At 38.9% G+C, this 18774-nt stretch overlaps 2 protein-coding genes across 5 annotated transcripts in view; one reads left to right on the plus strand and one right to left on the minus strand.

Moving 5' to 3' along the window:
• The window catches only part of mgat4c (mgat4 family member C), a 125620-nt gene that overhangs the window by 19839 nt on the left and 87007 nt on the right, over positions 1-18774 (minus strand). Inside the window, exon 1 of one of the 4 annotated variants that reach the window (XM_089116395.1) lies at positions 13062-13107. The exons of the other annotated variants lie outside the window; for them this stretch is intronic. The gene's annotated coding sequence lies outside the window, so the exon portion shown is untranslated. Of the gene's footprint in view, positions 1-13061; positions 13108-18774 lie in introns of those variants that run through there. 4 annotated transcript variants of the gene reach the window in all.
• eps8b (epidermal growth factor receptor pathway substrate 8b) lies at positions 5256-15311 on the plus strand. The gene is made up of 7 exons (XM_039691800.2): positions 5256-5266; positions 6361-6454; positions 8476-8610; positions 12966-13053; positions 13304-13481; positions 14135-14267; positions 14369-15311. The coding sequence occupies exons 1-7, from the start codon at positions 5256-5258 to the stop codon at positions 14444-14446; spliced, it is 717 nt and encodes a 238-aa protein (XP_039547734.2). The 3' UTR covers positions 14447-15311.

An 18774-nucleotide genomic window follows, 5' to 3' on the forward strand; every position in this document is an offset into this window, starting at 1 on the left:
TACTTAACAAAGGTAAACTTTCAGCAGAGTTTCAAACCAGAGGAAGAGCACACACTTGGCATTTTTCTGATGTTTAGCACACGCAGCACATGTTCCCCGGTTGCTCTAAGAATCAATTTGGTGCATAATCTTACAGCCTTTTAGAACTGCTCTTCCACATGGTGGGATAGAAGAACAGTGGCATGTTCTATTGTGAGCACAATTGAATATTGAATCAGATAGCTGTAAAAGCATAGGTTCTTTCATTATTGATGATAACAGAAAGGAATTGGAAGGTGGAGATAACCGCTTGTTGTATTTAGACACTCTCCTGCACACAATAAATTCACTCTTTTCTTTATGATTCTTCCTCTCTATCTCTCATTTCACTGTTCTTTTATATTGTACATGTTCATGTCCTTCAAGTTGCCATTTTGTTGACTCTTGTAGCATTTTTTCCCCTTATGTGTTTACCTTCAATGTTAGTCAAGTTTTCTTAGAAAGTGTCGTTTTATGCAACCAATTTTAACCATGATTATTAGAATATTTTTTTATTACCACGTAACTTTTATTATCACGTGATTAGAGTGTTGCGAATTGACTATGTAAAACACTTAAAGTAAAGAACTATAGTAATAGCCTAAATAAAATTGTGGCTTAGGCGTCTTGCTTTCATGTTTCAAACTAATTTTAATCAATAAACATATTAATAACAATAATTTAATTTCTTTTATTGTTAAGATATTTTGTATTTATTTACACTCTTAGACTAAAAGGTTCTAGAACCTTAAAAGGTTCTAAAGTGCTACGTATTTGGAACCCCTAAAATGCAATGCATGAATGATCCAGATATGGGGGTTAAAAAACGTAATTAATCAATATCACACGAAGAGTGCCATTTCAGTTTTTATCCTTCAAAAATCAGCATGATTAAAATGGGATATTAAGTTACTACAACAGTTTAATAAACAATAATTACAACAACAAAATGTTGCAGAATAATGTAATATATGAATGAATAATATCCTAAAAAGAACCTTTGTGCCAAAAGTTTTCTTTCTTGTCATTATCATCATTTTATTTTGCATAAAAGGTAATTTGCAGTTGAGTAAAGAACCCTATATACATATGAAGAGTTCAGATGCAAAAGCCTCTAAGTGCCGTTTGAAATATTCTTCTAGAATGATCATTTTTATCAAGCTCGTTTATTTAAGTTCAGTAATTTCACTTAAATGACAATTCATAGGTAATCTTCATTGCCATTTAAGTGAAATTACTGAACTTAAATATACGAGCTTGATAAAAATGATCATTCTAGAAGAAAATTTCAAATGTCACTTAGAGGCTTTTGCATCTGAACTCTTCATATATAGAACCCTTTTTTTCTAAGAGTGTATTTTTAACCGCATCCCTTTATTTTGCGGTTAGCACCCACGTTCAGCCCTCAAGGTAGTTAGATGTGTTTCAGAAATGCTCCACACAGCAAAGCCCTTCGTATGATGAGCTTTTGGACCTTATGACTTGCGCAACCTGAACCACGAGATTGCAGGTGGCCGTTTGGCTAAGCGATACCTATGAGGTCATGAGTGTCCAGATCCAGTGAGCCTTCATTTTCTCTCGGATATGCACACTAAGATGGCAGGGTCTTGGAGAAATCTATATTCTGTTTGGGTGATGAATACAGCCTTGAGTTATTCAAACATACAGGGGAATGGGAAGATGCCTCCTCATCATTAAAGGCTGCCATTATTCCATTGAAGCAGAGCTGCATTTAGCCACAAATCTAGCCCTCCGGGCCACCAAGCAGGCAGCCTGCTCAATTTGTCATCTAAGAGTGTGACACGACCATCCTCGATGTCCCTCTCTTGCCCTCTGGACTTTTTGGCATTCGCAAAAAAAAAAAAAAAGCCCAAAAGAGCTGAGGTTGGTTACTAACTGGACAGTATTAGGCACCCCTCCACTGGTGGTGGCGAATGTAACACCGGGTACTGCGGGACATGACCCCATAGCTTCATTCAACGCAGCGTGGAGTTCCCTTGGAATGGAACCGGGGTTACGTAATCTTGATGATTCTCACATTTCTCTGTTGTGATCTTTGTCCACTCTCTTTCCAGACTCCTTCCATAATGGTGACTTAATGTTTTGTGACTTTTAGTTAGGCACTTGGCTCTCGAATTTGGTTGAATTAATTATCTTTCAGCAATTGTTGAAAAAAAGTGCATGCTATCACATGACTACAACATTTCATGGAATTCATGCTGGTTTACGCTCTATTGTTCAGCAGGGGTATCCGAAAGTGTTCTCCAATTTGAATTGTTCTTTTAAGTTTTTTTATACTGTGCTTCAGAATATTTTTTAAAATTTTGTATGAAATATGCTTTAAAAGTTTTGAAATGTTGAAAGGTTGTTCTCTAACTGATTGATGAAAAAAGAGAGAACCCATGAACGCATGCTGTTATAGGTCTTAACTCTTCATAAGAGCAAGTTAATATTCTTTTTCAAGATAAGACCCCTTTAAATATCCCAGAATAACAACCTGCACTGGCTCTGTCTTGAGGCAAAGCCCACCATAGTTCAGGATGGAAGTTAAGGAGGCCTAGACTTCAGGGAGCAGAAGCAGGGCTCCTGTATTACACATTCTGCTTATACCCTCACAGCAGCCCAGATCCACCTTTGGCTAATTTCCCACAATTTCCAAGCTTCCTGAAAATGAATATGCATTACAGTTGCACTGAATCCATTTGCACGGCAGAATAATAATGAAGAAAAAGTGCTCTCAAAAATGCAATTAATCTTATGTAAAACGCCTGCTCAATGCCTCTAATTAGATGCCATTTTAATAACTGCGTATGTTGTACAAGAAAGACAGTTTAGCAAAGGTGGTAAACACCATTGTTCATTTGTTTGATGACATAAAAGCAAAAGTAAAGAATGTTGTTTACTGGAATATAACCAATCACTTATTTATCTGAAATAAACCCTCTAGAAAGGTATACTGCACATGCTAAAATCCATACAAAATGAGACAAATTGCTAGCAACAACACACTATCAAACAGATGAGATGTACATTCAGAAAAAAAAAAGTAAATAAAGATATAAATGCATTTCAAATGAGAAAATGGATTCACATGTTTGGCATTCAGGCTATACAGCAAGATGAACATGGATTTGTGGGAGTAGATGCTTTTGGCAAAGGATTACACTGAGCTAGTATAAACCAAACACATCACCAATAGAAACACCAGTCCATGTTCTAAGCATGGTGTAATCATGTTTGTGTTATCCAATTTTAGGTGAAAACAGGATCCTCCTACGACCGGCTAAGGGCTGATAACATCTTCCAACGTTATTATACCATTACAGGTCACAGACTGGGTCGACAACTAAGGATTTCAGAAAAGGTTACTGATTCTTCAGGCTATGATGTTGCTACAGAAATGCTTGATGTACTGATAGTGCTTTTCTGGTAGACTGTCAGTCAACAGCCATCTCTAAAGGTACTGAGGTAGTAGAATGTAAAGAAATATTACAGATTCAGTACAAGTTAAGCCCAATTGACAGCATCGGTGGCATAATTTTGATTACAGATAACTTAGAAGACCCGAAAAAAACACCACAGACACAGTAACCAACATAGGAAAATCTCAGTAAAACAAGCAGCTGTGAAAAATATGACACACCGGTGTTTTGCCAGATGAAAGTTTATCTATGTATCATCTTTATTACTCTTTTGATTCCTTTTATAACTGTATCTAGCCAATGTATCATCTTTACTACTCTTTTAATTCCTTCCATAACAGTATCATCTTTATATCTCTTTTAATTCCTTTCATATGTTTTAATTTCCCTTATAAAACGGTTAGTTCCAATCCTTGATTCTGATTGGTCAATAGCTGTGCTTTATTCATGATAAAACTTCACCCAACGGTTCTATTTATTTCCTATGTTGTTGTTGTTGTTTTTTTTTTTTTTTAGCTTTCCTGTATATTACACATTGGAACGTTGTTGTTGACGTTATTGTTGCTGTTCACGGTCAGGGACTATTTTTTTTTTCTAGCATAAGGAAGGCTTTTGGTGATTTTACTTCATGAAAGTTGCACTAATACATATTTCTTTACTTTCATATTTTTATTGTGTGTTCACCGTTTTATAAAAGCAATAAGGTATGAGAGGCTGTGCTGTATCGTGAATAAGTAACGGCTGAGGACGTTGTTAGGCACGACGCGTAGGGGAGTGCCTTCAACCCCTTCAGCCGTTACTTATTCACAATACAGCACTTGCCTCGGGTACCATCATGCTTACTTACTTTTATTTTGTGAATATTTTAATTAAAGCACTTTGAATTACCATAGAAATGTGCTATATAAATAAACGTGCCTTGCAGCAACATTTTCAACCTTTTCTTAAAAAAAAGAAAAAGCAAAAAAGCAAAATCAGGTACAGTAAGGCACATATTATGGAAAAACAGTATGAAGGTTAACATATTTTAAGTGTAAAAATGGTTATTTAAACAGCTTTACAGCTGAAAGTTTATTTAATTTTTTTGTGGTAATCAACAGGACTTCACAAATACTGTCACACATCACAACATGAGAACCTAAATATTTTTACGTATATTTCTATGCCATATTAGTTGGTGTTCCCAAGAATGGACAAAACTTGTTTATGCAGGTTTATGCAGGCAGTAATTTATCCATCTAAACCAACATGGATTATGGTTTTCAACCTTTACTAATTTGTATAAAGATAATTTATTATACTGTTGTTTTAGAAGTATATAAATATATAAAGTTGATAATTACACTTTTACTGAGGCAATTTATTAAGAGTGACATGCTGAATGGCTCCAATTATTAGACAGTTAAAATATATGGTCAGTTATCTGGAGCGTGTAAAACAAATTGCGATTGGAGGCGAAAACAAATCTGCCTGTTGTGTAGTGGAGTGCCAGTTTCCAGCGTTCAGCATGTTTATTTATTTATGGGCTTCAAGAAAGAAGGTCTTGGCACAGGCTGGACACTGGGCCACTGCGGTTATCCTCAACGCTCTATCACTGGGCGAGGAGGAGAGAGGTAGGCCAGCACATTAATGATGCATGGGGACCAGTACGTTCAGTTTAAAGTTCTCCATGCTCTGTGCAGGCCCACTGAAATATGCATGAGCTACACCACATGTGCAGGCTGCAGCACGTCAAGTTACTTTCCACCTTGGCGGAAGGTGCAGCGGCTCACGGCACGCTTGCAGCAAAGCAACCGCAGGCTCTTCTGAAAAAGGATGCTTGAGTCGTAAGTTGTCCATTATAATAGACCGGTTTCTGCATATATGTGTTCATCGTGTAGAGTTTTATAGCTTGTTTTTGTCATAAAGTAGATTTATAAGGTAAGAAATGATACTTTTCATAGTAAAATTCACCATGTTGAGAGAACATACAGTATGATCTGTCCAGATGCATTGTGAGGATTTTGCTACTTCAACGTATCATTAAAACAAAAAGTTTGCTTTATTTCTAACTGATTTAAAGGGGAAAAAAAACAATGATTTTCAAAGTAGCTTGTTATGCTGGCTTGTTAGTTATAATGAGTTATTTGTTCATGGACTGGCCTCTAGAAAAAGTTGTTTGGTCTGCTGGAGTTCCTTGAAAGTCAACATGAAACTCAAATCGACCCCGTTTGCTTACTTTCTTTTTGCATCGCCTTATTTTGAACAATTCATTGCTGCATGCTTTTCCAAGTAAGTTTAATAACTCTTCCCTTTAACGTACTACATGTACGTTACCACTGACAGGTTGTGCGGGCTATTAGATAATGTAGTAACACTTTATTTCGATGGTCCCCTTTAGACATTAAGTTGACTTTAAGTAACATTGCACCTACATGTCAACTTACTCTCAATAGAGTATTAGAAGAGTATTAGTATGTTGTCTGCTTTCCTAAAAAGACTTTATTGTGATAGTTCCCTTTAGACATTCCTATATTCTACTAACCCTAACCCTACTTCAATATTAAGAGTTAGTTGACATGTAGGTACAATATTACTTATACTAAATAGAAAAAGGGATTTAGTACTTTTTATCCAATCAATTGCAGATGGATAAAATTCATACTTTTTTCACATTGAATATCTAGTTTCACTTTGAACACTCCATATTACAGTCGGAAGTAGAATGGTTTGCAAACCGGGTTTCATGTTGACGTTTAAGTATCTACAACAACTACAAAAGCAAAATGAGGAGGTACAAAGACCACATTAACCCATCTAAGGCTAAAGTACAAAATTTAACTTCTAAAAATACTGCCAAGTGTTAACTAACTGCAGTCAGCTGTAGCTTCACCTAATGAACACCCAAGTATTGTGCTGTGTTGCTATTTCTACCGCACAGGTCTAACAGCGATCTACATCATGTCAGGATCCGTTATCACTTCGTGGCACGCAATGCCAATGAGCTCTCCGTGCAGCAGGGCGAGGTGCTGGAGGTATGGATGACCCTCTGTGAGGAGGTGGAGGAGGATGGGGAACAGGGCAGAATAGGTCTGAGGTACAGCGTGGGAGGATAAAGGAGAAAAAACAAGACTACAGCTCATGCAGAGCACAACATCTAGAAGATTCTGTAGGCTGGTGTTTGAACATAAATGATAAAAAAAACATTAAAAGTTTCTGGGAAACTTAAGGAAAACTGAATTGAATAGGTCCCTATTTTAACGATCTAAACGCATGGTCTAAAATGCATGGCGCAAGTGCACTTAGGGTGTGTCGAAATCCAATTTTGCTATTTTAACGATGCGGAAAATGGTCGGCGTGAGGCACATGGGTTGTCCCTATTCTCTTAAAAAGTAATAGGTGTGTTATGGGTGTAAAATCAGAGTGTAATTTCCTATTCCCTTTAAAAGCCAGTTGAGCTCGCACCATGGCTGATTTGTGTTGCAGGACGTGAAAATGATAACTGCGTCAGGCTGAAACTAGCAAAAAAACAATTGTGCCGCGTTTGGCGCTGCATTGTGCCAGGTGTATGATAGAGCCCAAAGATACATGAATCTAGTTTTGCCTACTTTATAATGCATAAAATGAGACCTTATGCATGCAATAGGGCTGGGTATTGAGACGAATTTCACAATTCGATTCGATTTCGATTCACAAGCTTGCAATTCGATTCGATTACGATTCGATTTGATTCAATATCGATTATTTTGGATATCAGTTACAATAAATGGCCATTTTTCTCAAGGGAATCAAATCTCTTAACTAATGTTGCAAACTATGGGAGTCTAATTGTAGCCTATAGACTTCATTAGCCTAATATGAAGGTAATAATGAACTGTTTTGTAGCTATACAAACACTTAAATTACACTTTTATTTATTTTATAATAAGAAGATTATTTGAAATATAAACATTTAAATGGTGGCTGTCATAAAAACTTGCCAGATTTATTCAAATATGCATTAAATATTAAAGAACATTATATGTAATATGGTGTATATATTTAGCAAAATGCTTCTCTCTGGAGTTATTTTTTCTAGCTGACTAACGAGTTTATGTGGGTTTCCTGAGGTAAATATGACGATGCATGACATTGATTACAAGCTGTTTAACTGACGTCTTTCCACGGTTGAAACACTGATTGAGCGATTCAATGTGACATGATACGGATTTCGATAAGTTGTACTCTATCTTTAACACACTTTCAGATGCTCATTCATGTTTATTTCGCGCTGTAACTGGTATTATTAACCCGGAAGAGAGATCAGCGCTGCTGCTTCTCCAGAGCGATCTCACGCCACAGCGCCAAAACGCTATTTATGTTTTTGAATTTCTAAAGAAAATGGACGTAATTTGAAAATTGAGACTTTGTTTCATATCAATAGTAACAAAGGACAAAGATTATTGCGATTTTTTTGGATGTGCGCAGCCGCGATACAGTGTCCCACTCATTCAAATGAAACAGGATGACTAATCGATTCTTGAGATTTAAGAATCGATATCGGTTCGTAAAAATGAGAATCGATTAATATGGAGAAATCGATATTTATTACCCAGCCCTATTATGCAACTACACATTATAGGAACACAAGTAAACCCTTGCAAATGTAAAATACCCACAACGAATCCAACATGTAGGAAGGCGTCCTTTCAACCTGTCACTTTCAGATGTCTGCAGTTTGCCTCAGAACAGCATCCAACCCTGAGGAACTCTATTTACATGAGAACTACTGAAGTGATCAAGAGGGATTACCCCCGATTGGCTAATCCATCTGGAAACACGGATAATCGTGTTTCTAGACATGCCCGGCCTGAGCCTGGTATCACTGGGATTTAATTCTAGGATCCCATTGGTAGGATACATCATGAGACAGAGTATGACACAACCTTTTAGCCAAAATTAGACAACATGTTGAATGAACGAGGAACAGTCTCAAAAATAGATTTGTCACAGAAAAAAAATATTGATCCATACACAGTCATGCATTTACTAATACTAGACTCTCATGTTTTTCTAGGCCTTGGAGAACAATAAACAGTGGTGGCTGCTGAGGAACCGCAGCGGTCAGTCAGGCTACGTGCCGTGTAATGTACTAGAAGAGGTCAAACCAGGAGAGCCACAGTACAACCGTGCTGCTCTCTTCAACAGCCAGGTTAGCTTGCAGTCTAAGCTACTTCACTGTCAAAATATTCACCCACCATTCTGGTTTATAATTTGTAATTATATAATAATAAAAATAATATAGAATTTTATAACTCTACAAGGCAGATTTCATGAATATGTCACACTTTAGTGTCCTCTAGTGACTTTTGTTTAAGCATTAGAGGACCAAATGCCATTTTTTTTGTTGTGAAAACAGTAAAGGCCATTGTACACTGAGTACGAAATTTTCGTATGCGTTTTTCCGTGTTCGTCAGCCTGAAAATTTGTCACGCACAGAAACCTTGCACACTGAGTCCGATGCGTATTTATTAAACCTTTGCGGGAAAAAAACGCAAAAATTCAAAATGGATTCGTCAAGCAGTGAGGATGATTTTGTTGTCCTCTCTCTTAAAAGAGAAGAAAAAGAAAATATTACGTCCATCCAATCCTGAAATTGCGCAGAGAGGAAGCACCTCCTTATCAAGGAGTTTCGAATTTATCCCGAGCGATTCAAAATTTACCTCAGAATGTCAGTGGAACAGTTTGATGCTTTGCTTGCGATTCTGGAGCCACATTTTAAAAACAAGATCACCAATTTCCGTGAACCAATCGATTCTGAACAGAGACTGTCAGTATGTCTAAGGTATGGACAGATGGTTGACGTCATGAACCAGGAAACTATAAAGCCTGAGGCCTGCAGCTCGTCCCTTCGAGCCACTGGAGGAGTAAGTTAGCCACCGTTGAGTTCCACACCACGCCTAGAAAAGTGGTCCTCTAGTGGAGAAAGCCTTTATGGCATTTATTCGTAGCTCCAACTCTTTTATGTGGTTATGTGGGCGAGAACGACATCTCAATGCCGAACCATCAACTGATGCGACTGAGCCAGAATCAACAAATCGTTGATGTAGTTCACGATGCAAATAGCCTGCAGGCGCAGAGTGCCAGTGCCAGAGCATCGATATGGAAGGATGGTATGGAATCGATATGGAAGTCAGTGTTGTAGTCGAGACCATCTCACTCGAGTCTGAGTCGAGACCGAGACCAGAGAGAGTCGAGTCCGAGTCAAGACCGAGTCCATAGAGAGTCGAGTCCGAGACCAGAGACGGTCGAGTCCGAGTCGAGACCGAGACCAGTGAGGGTTGGTTACCTAATTTACTTTTATTTACTTAGAGAAATCCTTTTTTTTTCTTTCTGAATTTACTTAGAGTTTAAAAAATATGATCAGTTTAGGGTAAAAAGGCCACATAGTAGGTGGTGTTAAAAGTAATTTTATTGCAATTTGTTATGCACAGTTGCACACTAGAAAATCACCAATCACTGGGCGTGTCAATCAATTTAAAGAAATATTTTATTAACATACATTAATAATCATGAAAAATATTTTGAATTGAACTCGAGTGGACTCGAGAATAAGTCTGAGTCTTAAAAAAAAAATGTTCGAGTACGAGTCAATTCCGAGTCCAAATGCACAGGAGTCCATGACAAGACCAAGACCATTAAAATATGGTCTCGAGACCGAGTCCGAGACAAGTCCGAGTCTCGAGTACTACAACACTGATGGAAGTACACATTCTGGAGAATTATTGTGACAAACTCGGATCTGATCTGTGGCACGATTTGTCTTAGTGTTAACATTTTGAACTTTAGTTGCATGACAGACTTGTTTAGCACTCGAAGATCTAAAATGGGACGCAAGCCCCCATCCTTCTTTGGAACTATGAAATACGGGCTGTAGAACCTGTTTCCCTGTCGGATGGAGGTACATATACTATGGCCACTTTCTCCAACAGGGTTTCCACTTGTTCCATTACTGCTAAAATTCTACTAGCGGTACCAGCCTCGCAAGACTGGCTTCTGGTTTGTGTTGTGCAATCAGCCTGACGCCCTGCAATGGCGAACCGGCAGGGAACAACCAAAATGACTGCTTTGGAGCTCTCCTCGGAGGGGTCGTGCATCCCAAGGCCACTACGTTTCCGGGTGGTCCTTGAGATATGTGCTCGCTAAGATAAATCTGAGGGCCAATTCCCCCGGCTTCATCCATGTCTGCAAAAAATTCAGCTCGGTGGGCCTGCAGCAGCTACATTGTGTGAAAGCCTGCTGCAGCCTGACCAGCGGGTGAATTAGCTTTACCCACTAGTGATGATGTGTTTCTGACTGGCTTAGTGGGTAATGCCGGGGCTTTTAGGGAAGATGCCGCTTTGGGGGATAGATATCTTGCAAGCGCCTCTTCCACTTTTGGCATCTCCCCATAAATGTGCTATTTATAGTTAGATATAGAGGAATAATTGGATGTTTGTTTACTATACTGTACACTTTATATGAATCCAGTTTCTCCCACGATCTCGACACCTTGGTGTGGAGATCGGGGAAAAACGGTAGGCCCCGGCGTTGAGGTCGTGACCGTGAAGGTAGGAAGCTTGCGTCCTTTTGAAACGAACGTCCTGTTTATCTGCTGGCCAGTCAATACTCAGTCTTTTAACCGCTCTTGTCAAAACCTAAACAAGCTCTTCAAAAACATGAGACTGAGGTGGCAAATCGTCAGAATCTCTTGCATCGAAACTGACAACTTCCAGTTCCTCAGAACTAGATAGCTGCAGTGTCTGTGCCTCAATCGGGGCTAAAGGAACCGCAGCAAGTGCTTCCAAACCCTGAGAGAAGGCACTGGATCTATCAGGTGAAGGCAGAGATAAGCCTTTGCCCGTCTCTAACCCCGCGGATAGATCCATTTGCAAACCCCATATCTGTGATCGCCACTGTGCCTTGGCAGCAGTGGGACCAGAGCCATAGGGAGCTCAAGCCTGAGCGTCCTCGCTAAAGAACGCCAGGCGGTATCAGAGTGTCCGCATTGGAAGCACATCACAGTGCTGACTGTGCATGCTTATCACCAAAACAAGCTACACAAACAATATGTGTGTCCCCACCCTTTAAAAACATGGGCAGAGGTGCACACACATCATGAACTGCTGCTTGCTCGCTATGACTTTTGTATACTTTATATCAGATATAAAGACAAAACAACACCAAATATGACAAGGACAGCTTCACAATGAGCACTACTGAAGACACTGAAGCTAGCGTGGCTCTGTTTTGGGCAGGCTTTATAGTTTCCTGATTTCGTGTCACCCGCCTCTGATGTTCCACCATTGGACTGATTTTACATGTGCTTCAATAGAGAGCCTAAGTCCCGCCCCTCCGCTTCCGACTCATGGGACCTTATTTCGGAAAAAATATGAATGGTAGTCAATGGCGAGAGACAACTTATCTTTTTATTCCGTCTAAACTGTGCCCTCAATTACACATATGCTGTTTGTCAATTTAAAAGATAATTCTGAAAGTCAAAAACGTCACAGTTTGTCATAAAACAGAAGAGTAACATTTAGTTTTATGTGAAAATCGCTCTGTGAACTACATCTCCCGGGAAGCGAAACGAGATCCGCTGCTCGTGTGTGTGCAGTCTGGTACAAAACACTCAGGTAGGACGGCGTAACGTTACGATTATAACGTAAGACTGTAGAAACAATGACAGACAGCCTCAGTAAAGTTAGCTTCATTCATTGAGAGAAAATGTGCGCCTTTGGGGTTTGTAGTCTTTGTAATTACGTATTTTCACAGTCTTATACCTCAACGGTTTTTCATCAAACTGCGACTTTCTTTACTTTAAAATGTATCTTTTAAATTGACAAACATCATATGTGTAATTCAGGGCACAATTCAAACGAGATCAAAATATTTGTTGTCTCTCGCCATTGACTACCATTCAATATTTTTCCGAAATAAGGTCCCTTGGTGGTCGACCGGAAGGGGAGGGACTTAGGCTCTCTATACATCATCACATGAAGAGTTCCCTTATGTTCAATCGATGCAGCGCGAGTTTCCTTGAAAGGGAAGATTAACTAAGATAATTTAATGCTGTAAAGGTATTGTTCGTGTTAACTAATGTAATTAACTAATGCTAACAACAGAAACTGTATTGTGAAGTGTTAATACTAGACGAACTGACATCAGGTGAATTTCGCTTGTCCCCGTTTTTTTGTTATTATATTTCATAACATTTTTATTTAACAAATGTATTTAATTTTTATGTTCATGTTAAGAATATTACATGGAAGGTTGAAACTGTATTTAGACAAGTCATAAAATGTGTTAACAGGGTTGAAAAAAATTGCACACGTCATAGATAATAAAAAGAAATAGGCTAATATAATAAATCAGACCATTTCCTGAAGGTTAAGCACTCCCTTGAAAAATTGAAAAATAAGGTACTTTTTTTGTACCTTACATGGAAAGTGCACACATATATTCTCCTACTTTACATGCCAGGGATTGACTCTTTCTTTTTCTGCCCCTCTGTTTTCCCCATCTCAGGCTGTGAATCCTTACAAAGGTACCTCTGCTGGCCCTGTAAATCACGCAGAGGTTTTGGAGATGAATAAATCCTCCCGGGATAAAGATAGTACGTACCTCTTATCTGCTTGCTGTATTCGCTGTGAGATGGAGAGTGGGCAGAGTCTGCCAAAAAAAAAAAAAAAAAACCTAAACAAATGCAGAGAAGTGGGAAATGAATTTGGTGTGAGAGTAGTCTTATGTACATAGATTGCAGGTTCGCACCAGAGCTTATTGCTCCTGTCTAGGACAATCTTATTCACGGTGTCTCTGTCCCAGTGCTTGTTTCTCTATCTATCACTTCTTCTGCCTATCTCTAGACCGCAACCAACAGAAGGAGGTAAATGATGAACTGCTGAAGAGGATAACTGACAACAAGGCCCAGCCACCAGCTCGAAACTTTCGGGTGGAGCGCTCAAGTTCATCCGTGCCCATCATGTATGAATCCCAGCCCTTTGAGGTCAATGCTTGGCTCAACGCAAAGGGATTCTCCAGACCGTGAGTGACACGTGAGCTGCGACATGTGACACTTCAGATGATTTAATGGCTTTGAAACCTAGTGGTTAAACATATGGCCTGTTAACTGAGGATGCAAATTCAGACCCCGCAAGTGATGAACATGTAACCTTGAGTAAGGTACTTAAGCCTCAAGTTGCTCCAGGGGGACTATGATAAAGATATACTGTGAATACACATAATAATATGTAGACAAATTTTATTAAATATTATACAAATCAAATCTTATTGAGAATGTTATAGGGGGGGGGGGGGGGGGGGTCAAACTAAAATCTGGCAAGCATCTATTTTAAATAAAAATGTACTTCTACCACGGCTTTAACGTAAACTATGACTGGCAAACGGTCATTGAATACAGTGCAGTCATTAATGAGTCTAATTTACATAAAAAGGCATGTTTGTGCTGATAAGAAACACAGTGACTTAATTTCAATTTTCAAGCCACTATTTGAGCTCATTTAGTGCTGGGAAACTGTAACAAATTGGTTGTGCAACTGTTTAGTAATTTGCCCAAGTATATTTTCATAGCATACGTAGCAATTTATCTCAAAAGATCAAATAAAATTAGACTCCTCGTGATATGACTCCTTTAAAAAACATGATGAATATGATGTAATATTCTCTCCACATTCCAGGGTGGTGGAATGTCTGGGTATTCTGAACGGGGCTCAACTATTTTCTCTCAGTAAGGATGAGCTGAAAGCCGTGTGCGGGGACGAGGGTTCCCGTGTCTTCAGTCAGCTCAGTGTGCAGAAAGCTCAATTAGAGGTCTGTCACAGAGCAATATCACTTACGTTAATCTGAATTTGTGCACATTAAACGTTCAAATGCAGTGGAAAATGGAGCTTGAAAGTCTTTCTTTCTCTCAGAGGGGTCGTGGGGATACAGAGCTGCAGGAGATCATGAGGCGACGACAACAGGAGGTGGAAGGCTCAACCTGGGACTGATTACAGTCAATCAAGCCGTCAGTCATGGGCTTATTTCATCACATTTTCTTCAATAGTCTTGTTCACCCTACAATCAACAGCCACCCAGAGGGATTCAGAACAGATGGACTAAACAACTCTAATCATTACTGAAGCCCAGTCCTGCCCATTTCCTTTATGACCTGCACAATGTAGTGCTTAACATACTAGTGCTTAAACTGATGAACATGAATGCATTGAGAATGAAGTCTTTAACCTCCATTTATACCGATGAAAATGAGTTTGATAGCAGGCCTTGACTTACGATTGATGCTTTTGAAGAGATATTTCACCCAAGAAAAAAGAGAAAATGTTAGTATTATTTTATTTCACAACCTATTTGCAGTTATTTTTTTTTTTTATATTTGCAGTTTTAAGTCATTATTCACTGTAGGTTTTAAATGAAATTTGACACTTTTCAATGCATCTCATCAAATGTGATTGCTTCTGAGGGTGAGTGAATAATTATTTATTTATAATCATTTTTGGATAAACTATTTATTTAATCTAACATTTTAAACAACTCCCATCTGTTTCTGCAAACATAATACATGGTGAATAAAAATAAAATGACATTAACTATGCAGTGAAGGATTGCAATCTATTATCTCCTACTTTATTCAGCTAAATGACTACTTGAATTGTCATTGTAAACAATGTATTATTTATATTATATTTTTCAAATCATTAGTACACTCATGCTTCACACTTCATTAACACAAATAAGATCATGTTTATTCATGTTTACGATTAGAGACTATCATACTTGATAATAAGACACATAAGAGCTCATAGATGTATTTTGAAACATTCCTTGTACACTATCCGTACCTTTGAATTATGACTATGAATATGTCTTTTGTCATTAAGCAACAACAATTAAACAATAAACAAACTATGCAAGCCCATGGGTAAATCAGTATGCGTGAAAGCTATGGGGTCTGTACTACTGTAATTGATTTAAATCATATTTACATAAATTTTGTACTGCATGTGCATTGATTTCATAAGTGCCAGGCGTCATTGTACTATCGCTTTTCACAGAGCAATTTCCTGGAGCTCTTCTTACCCAATGCTGTCTATAAAGCCCCCTTTCAGCCCTGTGAAAACCATAAGGCTGAATCTCTAACCGCCTCACTGACTGACAGCTTTGCTACTTGCCCTCACAGGGGGCACATAACAGTGGCTTTCAGTTCGTCTTGTTGCTTTATTTCTGGAATAGATTGTGAACGCATCAGCGAGTATTGTGCTGTGTTCAGGATGAGTGAGAATGACCTCCATCTCTCCCTTTGTATGCACTGTCAAAACGCCTCCCAGTCTTAAGAGAGGGTGGATGTGGCTGCGTATTGTCACTATGATTCATGGCATGAATCAATGCCTAATGATGAGATTTACAGAGAGGAACATCAAAGAAAAGATACTAGAGATTTGCAGTGAAGTGGAACCATTGTTATTCACGTTGAGGGAATCTACCATTTTTGAGGGAATTTATATCTTCCATATATTAGGGATTGTGGTCATGTATTATTTTAAGTAATATCCAAGTAGGATATCAGATTGAGGAGATATGAAAAATGACACCGTCTCAAATGCGTTACAAAGAAAATTACATGCAAAAAAAAAAAAAAAGACTAGTATTTCACAAGGAAACGTCAGTATTCGGTTAAAAAGGAATGAATCACAGTTAGGCCACAACATTCACAAAGCAACACAATACAGTTGTCAGTCCTGTATTTGAGTCCTTAAAGGGTTAGTTAGTAGTAAACACAGGAATGCCGGCTCATTATTGAACCATGCTGTTCACACGTGAGCACCACAACGCATATGCGAGCCAATCATGAGTCAGTGAACCAGAGAACCTGGAAGTTTATAATATAATGTGAACAGGGTAGGTGACTGAATGACATGAGGGTGAGTAATTAATGACAATTTTTTTTTTGGGTGAACTAAAATATACAGTAAACCTTTAATACAGTTATGTTCACAAACAGTATGGTTATTTACAGGAGTGACAACCGTTTTCTATAACCGACCCGTAAATGTTCGGAACTCACAACCGCATTCTCGAAAACCCTGCGCTGTGTGAACGGAACCGCAGTGGAACTAGTTGTCTGTCATATCAGACAGTGTGAGAGAGCCGCTATGCTAATGGATTTTGTGTGCGGTTTTGCTTCCAGAAACTCACAGCGACGGACATGTGACCTGACGACTCGAATACCGTGTTATGATCGAGATGCTACACAGGACGTGAGACAAGAATGCGGGTAAAGGCGTCCGGCTAGCACTTGTTACAATGAAGCTTCTGTCTTAAAAGATTAACTCTGTGGTTAATTGGACACTTGTCTAGTCAAATGGGATAAGCCTTTAGTTTTATAGACATCACCATCTTTGGTAATACTTTGGTCACTGTCACTGGTTACTGTTAAAGGGTTAGTTCACCCAAAAATGAAAATTCTGTCAGTATTTACTCACCCTCATGTTGTTCCAACCCCGTAAGACCATCGTTCATCTTCGGAACACAAATTAATATATTTTTGTTTAAATCTGAGAGCTGGCCAATAGTGAGCCTTTGTGTGACGTAGCTCTACGCTATCACACTACGTTAACTGACTAGCGGCCCATAGAGAAGGAAGTGAATAGTTGAAATAAAGTCGTTATTTTTGTTTGTTTTGGGGCACAAAAAGTATTCTCGACGCTTGATAAAGTTAAGATTGAGCCACTGAAGTCACTTGGACTATTTTAACAATGTCTTTAATAACTTTTCGAGGCCGGCAAGTTTCAAGTCCTCAAGAAGCCTATAGACTAGTATGCAGGAGTGATCCAGCTCTCAGATTTAATCGAAAATATCTTAATTTCTGTTTTCCGAAGATGAACGAAGGTCTAACGGGGTTGGAACAACATGAGGGTGAGTAAATACTGACAGAATTTTCATTTTTGGGTGAACTAACCCTTTAAGAGAATACAGGCTTGACTCTTGTGGCACATTCATACAGACAGTATTTGAGACGCTACTGTTAGTTGTTGTGTGAACTGGACACTTGTTGTGTGTAGATGTTTTATGGTGACTTTCCATAGACATAATTATTTTTATACTACCCCTACTCCTAAACCTACCCATCACAGAAAACTATCTGCATTTTTACGTTTTCAAAAAACAAAACAACAACAACAACAAAAAAACAGTTGAAAGAAGTTGTCACAATTTGCAATGTATTTCACCCTGGTGCAGAAAACTGCTATAACATGTGACAGATCTGACATTTGGAGGTATGTTGAGTGTGCAGGGGAGAAGAGTTTATTTTTTTTCTGGAGAGACAACTAAATTCACAATATCAGTCACACCCGCGCTGTCAGCACTGTAGGAGACGGACAACTTCAAACTTCTCCTCATTTCATTCCCTGCACCACCCAGTGGGCAGTTACTTAAAATAGAAGTCAATAACATGCATGGGGCCCATTTGAAGTGGCAGTACAAGCTTGCCTTATGGAATCTGATGCGTAAAAGCTGTCTAATGTGTGTCCTGTTTTGCGGAGCATGCGGCTGCAAAATCAAAAACCAATCGAACTGCATACATAATGCATACTTACTTATCCAAACATCCTCTGGGATTTTTTAGGTTGATATGGTGATGTAATTTAGCTGCAGCGCATCATCCACAACAAAATCTTAATATAACCTGAGATGTTATAAGCGATCTGCCTCTTTAAGACGCCTCAAATGACACGGATGATTAGGTGAAAAGGGAACAACATGACAATGTGTATATAGCATCTCCCTAAGCCCTTGCCAAAATTCCTAATTCCCAGTGTTTGTTCACAAGGATTAGTGGGTGCTCGGCGCTCTGCACCGACTCATCGAGTGCTCCCACTAATTCTTATCCAACCATGACAAAAGGCGGACAAATTTCTCGAACGACCCTACTGTTAGTCTTGCATGATTTAGATTCACTCAGCGCCGCCTGGTTACTCAAAGGTGAGGGGAACCACGTTATTAGCCAGTTATTCTGCAAATGACATTTTCCCCCGCCTTAGAGACATTTGAGATTTACACTCTAATTGCGACTAACTAGACAAGTGCCCTTTCTTTTGGCTTGACCTCACTGGCATTAATAGTTCAGATTAAATCAAATGTCATTCCACACGTAGGTAATTGAATTATATCTCTGTGTTCGCCCTGACATGTGCAGTGATTCATTTTCTTTTCCCCTTTTGTAAATCACCCTGGACTTCAATTTAGATTTGTGTCTCCCTGTTTTCGCTGAGCGGAGGGAAAGGGATCGATGTGGTCGCCCCCCTCAGCATCTGAGAAG

Source organism: Pimephales promelas, chromosome 10 (genome assembly GCF_988280905.1).
Source record: "Pimephales promelas chromosome 10, fPimPro1.hap1.1, whole genome shotgun sequence".
NCBI lineage: Eukaryota > Metazoa > Chordata > Actinopteri > Cypriniformes > Leuciscidae > Pimephales > Pimephales promelas.